The sequence below is a fragment of the Tachysurus vachellii genome, chromosome 2 (genome assembly GCF_030014155.1).
Source record: "Tachysurus vachellii isolate PV-2020 chromosome 2, HZAU_Pvac_v1, whole genome shotgun sequence".
Taxonomy (NCBI): domain Eukaryota; kingdom Metazoa; phylum Chordata; class Actinopteri; order Siluriformes; family Bagridae; genus Tachysurus; species Tachysurus vachellii.
Window position 1 is genome coordinate 39875666 of NC_083461.1, and position 11373 is coordinate 39887038.

Consider the following 11373-nt stretch of genomic DNA (forward strand, 5'->3'; position numbering starts at 1 on the left):
ACACACATATACGCACACACACATATACGCACACACATACGAACATGCACACACACGCACGCACACACACGCATGCACACACACGCATGCGCACACACGCACACACACGGACGCACGCACACACACACGCATGAACACACACGCACACACACACACACAAACACACACTTTAACTTGCTTTACTTGTTTTCTTTATGTTAAAACCTGCACTTGTTTGTTGATCAGTGTGTTTTTCTCTTTAAATGACTCGACTCTGTTTGTAATGAAGACTTTACAGATCAATAAAGACAAATGTGTCTATGCACTTCATCAGTACATCATTCAGGTGTGTGTGTGTGTGTGTGTGTGTGTGTGTGTGTGTTTGTGTGTGTGTGTGTGTGTGTGTGTGTGTTCTGAGCTTCAGGGCCTCACTGTAACAGAAAGATTTACTTAATACATAAATCCATTAAGTTCATGTACGGTCCGAACCCACAGCTGTACAATTTCATAAATTTAATTTAAATATAAAATTGTGTCATCCTGTTGAAGGAAAAAGGTTCTGTACAAACTTTAGGAGGTATTTAGTGAGAAGAATTGTTCTTACTTCACCAGATGAAACTCTGGATGTTGGACTCCTCCAACCAAGACCTCCTGCAAGTTTGTTTGCATGTTTGCATGTTATCAACCTTCCCAATGTGTTGTTTCGTCCTTAATATGCTGTAGATCACTGACAGAAAGGAGAAGGTCTTATGTATCCAGGTCTCGTTCACCACATCCAGCAGTTCCTGTGGGTCTTTGACTGTACAGGCAAAAGCAGCAAAGCCAAAAACACAGTGACGTTTGAGGGAAACTACCAAATTAGAAACAGTACCCGGGGTAGAAAGAGACCCCCATCGATAATGTCCTCATCCTCCACCTTCTGTGATATAAGCTATCTCTCTGCAGGGGGTAAATCATCATAGGAAACTGGACAAGTTTCCTTTACAGATTAATTACAGATTAAATCTATTAAATATTGACAGTGGCCTCTGCTGATAATAGTTATGGGGCCCTCAGGATGATTAGATGGTTTAAAGCTTGGGGTGGAGGACATGATTTTGTATGAAGAGCAAGTTAATGAAGTGGTCCCTGGTCATTCTGTCCATACCTGACAGAGCACCTGATGTCCAGGGGTAGAACAGAAGAATTTATTATTATGGCGTTGAGCCTCCATTTGAACAGCATCAATTCATCTTGAGAATGATGGATACAAGTCATGCGCTGTGTCAGAGACATGATGAGTCATTCCACATGCAGAAAAGGGACCAGGTCACTACCTGTTACTGGTGACAACATTTCCTGACTCTCTCTTGAGATAAAAAACACCAAAGTGGATCAATAATATTTAGTTCTGCTGACTGTGCAGACCATAAGGAGCTGTTCAGCTTCACTTTCAGGTTCATCCACCCACTCTGTCACCAGTCTTGCTGTGGTTATTTGGGCATTATTATCCTGATACACTGCACTACCTTCAGGGTGCACATGGCCCTCCAGGATGGTTCAGTAGTCCTTGTGTTGTGTAGGTGTGTGAGGTTGTGTAGAAGTTTGTACACCGTCTCAGTGGAGTGTAAAGTGTGATGTTGTGTAGGTGTGTGTGCTTGTGTAGAAGTTTGTACACCTCCTCAGTGGAGTGTAAAGTCTGATGTTGTGTAGGTGTGTGAGGTTGTGTAGAAGTTTGTACACCTCCTCATTGGTGTGTAAAGTCTGATGTTGTGTTGCAGGTGTTGTGTTCTCCAGTCAGAAGAGGATCTCTGGAGCAGAAGTGGAGATGAGAGTCAGACCAGGAGACGACGTCACTCTCTACTGTGACTGTGTTTGGAAAGCTGGATTTTATCCGTTGTGGTTTAGAAACTGCTCAGAAGAAGATCATCCTACTGTTAAGATCTCACTTGCTGATCTGATAGATGGTGATGTATTAGGTGGTGATTTTGAGCGTTACACATTTGTGTTGAAAGTTTCCACCAACACACACAATCTGCTGATTAAAAACATCACAGAATCAGACCAGGGTCTGTACTACTGCGCTCTGAGTGAGAAGTTGTATCAGGATCATAACAAGGATGCCACGTCCCCCCTGGATGCGTATTGTTATGGTAACAGATCCAGTCGACTTTCTGTACTCGGTAAGATTGTGTCCTATTCATTGTGCTGAAGTTTCAGTCATTTGTAGCTCTTGCTGTTTGAAATGTGTGTTTCACTGTGTGTGTGTGTGTGTGTGTGTGTGTGTTCCTCAGCAGAACCCTGTCACAGTGTATCAGAGGAGAGTGTAAGCTGTGTAAGCTGGAGTCTGGTGTTCAGTGTGTGTGTTGTGTGTGTTCTCCTCTCCTCACTCCTCTCCTCCATCTGAGTGTACTGCGTCTGCACAAACACCACTAAAGGTACTCACACACTCGCTCTCCTCACTAACACTCATTAACACTGAACACAACCACATTTAACTCTGCTGTTAGTCATTATAAATTTATAATTCATTACATCTCAGTCATGGACAGTTGCGTTTGTTTGGTGACTTGAACCATCTCGCTTCAAATAACTTTCACTAAATAACATTATTCCCTTCACTGCAGCAACTAAAGCTGAACTGGCAGGAAGTGAGAAACAGCCGACTTGGAGACACCATGAGGTATCGATATACATAATAAAAATAACTGAACTAATGACGTGTGCAAAATATCAAACAACTGTGTTCAATTTACCACAAAAAACTAAATGAAACTCTCTTTTTCTTCACTGCAGGATGGAGAAGATGAGGTTTGTTATGCCTCGCCGGACATCCAGAACCTCAAGAAGAAGAAGAAGACGGCGAAGACGAGTGTTCAGCACTTTGATTTTAGCACATATTCTGAAGTCGTCTTTGATTAAATAAAATCCTGAAATTGACTAAAATGTCATGTTTAAATTCCTTCATTTCGTTTCAATTTCTTTTCGTCCTTTTCTATCGGCCTTCATCACCCCTTCACGGCTCAGGTCTTAACTAACAGATCGTTATCTGTGTGTCGATGTAAAATAGTGATAGATCTGATGAAACATGGTATCAGCTTCCTCTGTGATGATGACGATGACACTGCTGCAAATGGATCCCCAGCCGTATGCCTCCTCCTTACAGGAGACCTCGCCAGCCGAAGATCCAGCAGCTGTCACTCAGCTCGCAACACAACTCACCGGTCAAGCCCAGCAGTTCGCCGGCCATCACCAGCAGATTACACGCCTCACCCAGCTCACTCAAGAGCTCGCTGCGGCTTTACAAGGGCTGCAAGGAGCTGCCGGGGCACCGAATCCTCCGGCACCAGCGCCGGCTCCCCAGGCCGCGACGTACCCTGCTCCTGCAACCACTGGTCCCCACCTCGCCTTCCCAGAGAAGTTTAACGGCGATCCTGGAGGATGTCGGGGTTTCCTTATGCAGTGTTCGCTTTTCGTGGTGCAACAACCGGCCCTGTATCCCACGGAGAACAGCCGTATCACATTCATCTGTTCCCTGCTCACTGGCAAGGCATTGGACTGGTGTGGAGAGAGAACGCCTTCCCCACGTTCGAGAACTTCCTCGCTCAGCTTGCTGGCCATCTCGCAGGGCGATCGCACAGCCGCGGAGTACGCACTGGCATTTCGCACTCTCGCCGCGGAAGCAGGCTGGGAGGAATGCCCCCTGCGACTGCTCTACTGCAAGGGCTTAAACCTGGACCTCCAAGCCGAGCTTGCCTGCCGAGACGAGGGAAGGAGCCTGTCCGAGTTTGTGGATCTCTCCATTCAGCTGGACAACCTGATGTGCTCCCCGACACGCCCCCACACGCGCTGCCACACGTCCTGCACTTTCCGAATACCCCGAGCCTATGCAGATAGATTACACACACCTCACGCCCAAGGAGCGAGAATGCCGCTTCCGCCTCCGTCTCTGTCTCTACTGTGGAGAACCTGGACACCGACTGCAGACCAGCCCGAACAGACCTCGAAATAACCCGGTGAGTCCATCATCCCACAATCACCGAGCTGCGCTCAAATCAGCGTGTGGCTTAAGATTCGAGGAGAGAGTGTGGAACTCTACGCACTGAAAGAAATTTCATATCTTCATATCTCGTTCAAACTCATAATGTTAGGGGCAACGCCACCTAGAGGGAGGATCTTCCTCCTCTCACAGCTGGAATCCGCAGCCATGAATGAATATATTCAGTAGGAGCTAAAGAAAGGGTTAATTCGCCCCTCCGTGTCTCCAGCGTCGTCAGGGTTCTTCTTTGTCAAGAAAAAAGACGGGGGGCTTCGACCCTGCATCGACTATCGAGCCCTCAAGGACATAACAGTGAAGTTTCGGTACCCCCTTCCGCTCGTGCCGTCAGCCCTTGAACAGCTCCGCCGCGCCCGGTATTTCACAAAACTCGACCTCCGCTGCGCCTATAATCTTATCCGCATCAGACAGGGGGACGAGTGGAAGACCGCCTTCTCGACCCAATCAGGCCACTACGAATACTTGGTCATGCCATTCGGCCTATCGAACAGTCCAGCAGTCTTCCAATCATTTATTAATGATGTGTTCCGGGACATGCTAGACCGCTGGGTAATCGTTTACATCGACGACATCATCCTCTACTCTGAAAGCAAAGAAGAACACGTCCAACACGTGAGGTCGGTATTGCAACGCCTTATTCAGCATCAGTAATACGCCAAAGCGGAGAAATGTGAGTTCCATCAGACCGCGACGGCCTTTCTGGGGTACGTCATTTCAGCGGAGGGGGTCGCCATGGATGACACTAAAGTGCAGGTGGTGCTACAGTGGCCCAAACTATGGACCATCAAAGAGCTACAACGCTTTTAAGGGTTCGCGAACTTCTACCACCGCTTTATCCGTGGCTTCAGCACGATCGCAGCGCCCCTCACCTCGATGACACGAAAGGCACCAACCCACCTCACCTGGCCACCGGAGGCGCACTCAGCGTTCAAACAGCTCAAGGAAAGCTTCACCACATTTTCTATGGTCTACCCGAGGACATTGTCTCGGACAGGGGTCCCCAGTTCACCTCGCTGGTCTGGTTGGCCTTTTTCAGGCGGTTAAATATAAACGTCAGCCTCACTTCGGGGTACCACCCACAATCCAACGGCCAGTCTGAACGCCTCAATCAAGAAATCATCCGCTTTCCCCGAACTTACTGTCAAAACAACCAGAATGAATGGAGCAAGTACCTGATGTGGGCTGAATATGCCCAGAACTCTTTAATCAAACCCGCCACCGGCCTGACACCCTTTCAGTGCGTCCTAGGCTACCAGCCCCCCTTATTCCCATGGTCGGACACACCCACCGATCTGCCGGCTGTCGATGATTGGTTTCACCAGAGCGAGGAGACGTGGGCCGTGGCACACCAACAGCTACGGAGAGCCGTCAGGGCACAGAAAACCCAGGTGGATGGACACCGCAGGGAACATCCCAAGTACCAACCCGGCCAGTGGGTTTGTCTTTCGACCCACGACATTCGCCTCCTCCTACCCTGCCATAAGCTCAGCCCCAGGTACGTGTGGCCGTTCCAAATACTCAGGCAAATCAACCCCGTCTCATACCACCTCGCACTACCGGCCACCTACCGCATTTCACCCACCTTCCATGTTTCTCTGCTGAAGCCTGCCTATGAGCCGAGAGAGGATCCTGACACCGCCACTGCTCCGCCTGTAACGCCGCCACTGCTAGTCGACGGCGAGGAAATATATCAAGTTTGAGAACTACTCGACTCCAGATGCCGAGGGGGCCGCTTGGAGTATCTGGTTGACTGGGAGGGCTTCGGTCTGGAAAAACGCTCGTGGATGAAAGCGGGGGGCATCCTGGATCCTTCGCTTGCTGCCGACTACCACCAACGGCACCCCAATAAACCAGCTACCCGTTCACCGGGTCGACTCCGGTGCCACAAACGTCCTCGCGTCGGGAGCCGCTCGCGAGGGGGGCTCTGTCACGAGCATTGTTTTCTGATTGTTTGCTGCCTCCCCCGACCTTTTTGCCTGTTCTCGATTCTGATTTTTGCCTGTCCTCTGATACAAGTGTTTTTGCCCGTCCTGATCACTGCCTATCTGACTTCGTTTGTGTGTATTTAATAAATTGCTATAAATGAATCCCCAGCCGTATGCCTCCTCCTTACAGACACACTGCACAATTGAACAAAGCCAGATGAGAGACAGCAGCTTGATAACATTGAGGAATGTGTAAAGGACATTAGACACTAGAGGCTCAGTCACTTCCTCCTACTGATGAGATTCTGGTCCTCTGATCCCCTCTGCTCCATCCTGATGCTCTGCATCAGCTTGAAACCTCTTTCACCTGAAGTTCACTCTTGTGATCAGCCTGAAGCTTGCAGAGAAGCTGCTGTGGATGTCTTGAAAATGATACACTCAATAACTGTAGCTGGATATTATAGAATTAAAGCTGAAAGTACTGAAATCTGAAATGGACCTGATGTTTAAACTCCTATCGTCCTAAACGCCTAAACTCCTAAACGCCTATCGTCACACACTTCCCCATCTACACAGCCTTTAATTAACCCAATTAACACCAGGGCTCGGCCCCAGCACGCAAGAAGAGAATGTGCTTGCCATCCTCCTCCTCTTCCGCACCCGGAAGATAACGGTTCTCTTTTGAGTCTAGTTCCTCTAGAAGTTCCTTGTCCTCATCTACAAAGCTATTTTGTGACAACGTTGTTAGCTAAAAGTGCTACATGAATAAAATCGACCGATCTGTCGTCTTTTGGCCCCCTTTAAAGGTGGGGTACACGTTGTATGAAAAATGCTTCAGAAAACAGAGTCGGGCCAACAAACAAAACGTTTGGCCAATGAGCAGAAAGGGGCGTGTCTTGTCAATATGTGGCAGAGAAAGTGTTCAGTGTGCATGTCTGACATTAGCGTAAAGGGGCGTGTCTTGTCAACATGCGGTGGAGAGAGTGTTCAGTGCGCATGTCTGACATTACCCAAAAGCGATTGAAACATTGACATGGAGGATAAAAACGAAAAGCGAACAAAGGTTTACGATAAGGTAAGAAGTAGGACCCGTGTTAATATATGATCAGCTTTCCAGCACTGGAGAGAAATGAACGTCTTCCTCGTGAAACCGAGCTAAACCTTTCACGGTACAACACACAGTACTACAAAAATACATTTGTATTACCATAGTATTACTCATTGAGTTAATTTATTGATAAAAATATCCCCTCGGCCAGACGCCCCAGCAGGTTCCGCCATAATAGTTGCCTGGGTTACGTATGTATGTGTGGGGCGGAGCTATCTAAAAAGGGGTGACACCCATTTGGGTTTGGGGCGTGTTTTGTTTTGGTGATTTCAAATGTCAACATTGGCTTTCAAACATCGTACACCGCACCTTTAAACTTCATGCAACTGAAATCTCTCAGATGTGCAGCTGTGCATGTTTGCAGACATCCTGCAGGTTTCTGTGGTTTATTGCTCATCATGGTATCACTGTCCTGGCTGCAGAAGCTGGACATAAACAACATAGTGCCACTGGATGAAGGCAAGTAGGATCTGATCATCTGAGACGAGACTGAAGCTCCTACATCCTGCAGTTCTGTGTGTAAACTGGTGTAGTGACCTTCAGTTAGTGAACATAGCAGATAAATAAAACAGTGCATCTCTGTAACTGTCTGAAACCCTGAAAGTGTTTGTGCTACAAGACAGGAAAACCACAACTAAGCTCTGCATACACACACACATACACATACACACACACACACATGCACGCATACACACACACACACACACATGCACACGCACACACATCCATCACACACACACACACACACACACATCCATCACAAAGACACACACACATGCACGCACACACACACACACACACACATGCACATGCACACACATCCATCACACACACACATGCACACACATGCACAAACACATACACACACACATACACACACACACATGCACACACATATACACACATATACACACACACACACACACGCACACACATGCACACAAACACACATCCATCACACACACATCCATCACACAGACACACACACACATACACACTATGCAGACTGAATATTTAGAGCGGTCCCAAGTGATAGAACTAATATGAGTTCAATATTTTGATTAAAGTGAGTACACACTTCCTTCCTCAGTCAGGACACGGCAGGGTCTGCTGTGGTCCAACAAACCCTGCTCTGGCCCACCAGGACCACCACTGAGCAGTTAACCAGCAGAAGGTCTTTATGCTCCCTGAGGAATCCAGATCTATTGCTTTCTTAAAAACCCTCTTTAATCCTGAAGAAGCTCAAACAGAAGATCAGATGTTCTCCTACACTGACTCTGACAGGAGATCCAGACATGATCTCACTCTAGATAAATAGGAGAAGAATAATTAAAAGAGTATAAAGTGAAGAGACGTGAGTTCAGTCTGTCTGAAACAGGAAATCCTCACCGAGGCCCTGCACCTCGTCTCCTGCACTCACTGACCTCAGACCTGCTCTACGCATGCACTTCAGGCCAAAGTGCAATGTTATGTAGGTGTGTAAGGTTGTGTAGATATTTGAACACTTTCCTTCACCTCGTCTTCTTCACTCACTGACCTCAGACCTGCTTTAGCTTTAATCCTCAGTAACTCAGAACAGAACGAGGTACAGAAACATGACCCTATGAGTGATGATGGATTTGATCAAAAATAATTATCTAGAATTTCTAAAAATCTGCTGCTGACAGTCACAAATCTGACGCAATGATCACGTTCTTTTTTCTCCGAAATGATCATCGCCCCATTTTAAACTGGTGATGTGGCTTTTTGTTTTCAGTGGAAAAAGTGTCTTAGCCACAAGCCTGAATTCACGACCCGCAAGGTGACAAAAAATGTTCCACTGTCTCGGACCAATCGTGTTACAGATTCTATCAACATCAAAGTCTTCTTCTTGAAACAGTAAACATCACAGTTTAACCGCAACCAATCAGCTGCTAGATAGCAGGCGATATTTTCCACTGACGTGGACCAATCAGATTAAAGAGCACGAAAGAGCTTCAGCAGCACGAGCCGCTCAGCACCAGAGTCTGAGATGGAGACATCAAGAGTCGCTCTCATTGCTCTCGTGTGTAAGTCACGTCTCACTTCAACACACTTTATTTAAAAAGTGTGTGTTGAGTCTCACTGCTGACTTCTGGATTTACTGTAAAGTCTGATGTTGTGTAGGTGTGTGTGAGGTTGTGTAGAAGTTTGTACACCTCCTCAGTGGAGTGTAAAGTCTGATGTTGTGTAGGTGTGTGAGGTTGTGTAGAAGTTTGTACACCTCCTCAGTGGAGTGTAAAGTCTGATGTTGTGTAGGTGTGCGAGGTTGTGTAGAAGTTTGTACACCTCCTCAGTGGAGTGTAAAGTCTGATGTTGTGTAGATGTGTGAGGTTGTGTAGAAGTTTGTACACCTCCTCAGTGGTGTGTAAAGTCTGATGTTGTGTAGGTGTGTGAGGTTGTGTAGAAGTTTGTACACCTCCTCAGTAGAGTGTAAAGTCTGATGTTGTGTTGCAGGTGTTGTGTTCTCCAGTCAGAAGAGGATCTCTGGAGCAGAAGTGGAGATGAGAGTCAGACCAGGAGACGACGTCACTCTCTACTGTGACTGTGTTTGGAAAGCTGGATTTTATCCGTTGTGGTTTAGAAACTGCTCAGAAGAAGATCATCCTACTGTTATCATCTCTATTCTCAAAGTGTTTGGTGGTGATTTTCCACGTTATTCATTTGTGTTGAACAATTCCACCAACACACACAATCTGCTGATTAAAAACATCACAGAATCAGATCAGGGCCTGTACTACTGCGCTCTGAGTGAGAAGAAGGTTACGGACTATAAAAATGGTCCAATACGCTTCGGTGACGTTTATCACTATGGAAACAGATCAACTCGACTCTCTGTACTCAGTAAGATCGTCTAATGATTCTTCATTTTTCTCTCTTTGCTGATTATCTCAGTAAAACTGAACAATATTCATAGTATGTGTGTGTGTGTATGTGTGCATGTGTGTGTGTGTGTGTGTGTGTGTTCCTCAGCAGAAACCTGTGACAGTGTATCAGAGGAGAGTGTAAGCTGTGTAAGCTGGAGTCTGGTGTTCAGTGTGTGTGTTGTGTGTGTTCTCCTCTCCTCACTCCTCTCCTCCATCTGTGTGTACTGCGTCTGCACAAACACCACTAAAGGTACTCACACACTTGCTCTCCTCACTAACACTCATTAACACTGAACACAGGAAGTACGTCTTCTCTTCGCCATCCAGGAGGCGTCTCTACTCACCTGTCAGTCATTTTGTCCTGAGTCTTAGGGGCGTGGCTTTAGACAGACTGATTTAAATAATCTTTGTAAATAGTGTCACTACTTTAAGATGACATTATTTCATTCACAGCGAGAGTCAAAGCTGATCTGACAGGAAGTGACAAAAGGACGACTCTGAGACGTGAAGAAGTCGGAGATGATGAGGTTTGTTACGCCTCACTGGACACCCAGAAGCTCGAGAGGAAGAAGATGAAGAGGAAGAAGAGAATTCAGCACTCTGATTTCAGCACATACTCAGAGGTCAGAACTGAGAGAACTGAGAGATTCTGAGGAGGCGTTAATGAGTTCTGAACTTCCTGTTACATCACAGTGTTTTATTCTGATCAACTGTTTTTACTTCCTTTATGACTTTAATCCTAATGAGAGAAATTAATTTGAGATTCTTTCTGCTTGTGCTTTATGGTTTTATTACCGATGTCTGATTCTTTATTTTTCTTTGTATTATATACTGAACTAGATTAAAATGTTGCAGTGAGATTTATATCAAAGTATGTAATGTATATCAGAATAATGATAAATAAATAAAAAATAAAACATTATATTCCCTTTTTATTTTTATTTTATTTTCTGGCCATGTTCTGGCCGTGAAATTCTCTGGTGAGTCGTGTAACTTAATCGTGAACGTTAACACGATAACGTTTTAAGAGCCGAACACAAACTGGCCTTTTTTTAGATTTGGCCTTTTCTTTACAGCTAAGCTTATTGTGAAGTTCTCTGTACCTCTCTGTAAAGTGTGTGCAGTCGTTACTGTCCAGGACCTGGTCAGGGCTTCATCTCATCCAGCATTGTGCTGCAGAATGTCAGCAGCGCTGTGAGATCTCAGGACGATTGATCTCCTGGAAGGTTGCAGGGTCTTCAAGAATCTGCTTGTTGTACAAAAAAGGTTTTAGTTGACTGGTCTTAGGGGCATGTACCCCATCCAATAATATGATGTTAGTTCCAGTATTTTGATAAGTGGAGCCTTCTTTAGCTACTCAATGGACTGCTCCGGTTAGAGGCCAGATTGTAGAGTGTCACATCAAACACCTTTTACAGGCATCAGTTTTCCATGCAGAAT

At 46.1% G+C, this 11373-nt stretch overlaps 1 protein-coding gene across 2 annotated transcripts; it reads left to right on the forward strand.

The window, feature by feature from the left end:
* The first annotated feature begins 9023 nt into the window (after positions 1 to 9023).
* LOC132861103 (uncharacterized) lies at positions 9024 to 10722 on the forward strand. Of its 2 annotated transcripts, none has more exons than XM_060892471.1 (4): positions 9024 to 9096; positions 9524 to 9910; positions 10040 to 10183; positions 10387 to 10722. In XM_060892471.1, exons 1-4 carry the CDS (start codon positions 9060 to 9062, stop codon positions 10584 to 10586), a joined length of 768 nt encoding a protein of 255 aa, XP_060748454.1. In that variant the 5' UTR covers positions 9024 to 9059; the 3' UTR covers positions 10587 to 10722. The 2 variants fall into 2 exon arrangements, with proteins under 2 accessions (XP_060748454.1, XP_060748461.1); XM_060892478.1 differs by having other exon boundaries at positions 10043 to 10183.
* The last annotated feature ends 651 nt before the right edge of the window (positions 10723 to 11373 follow it).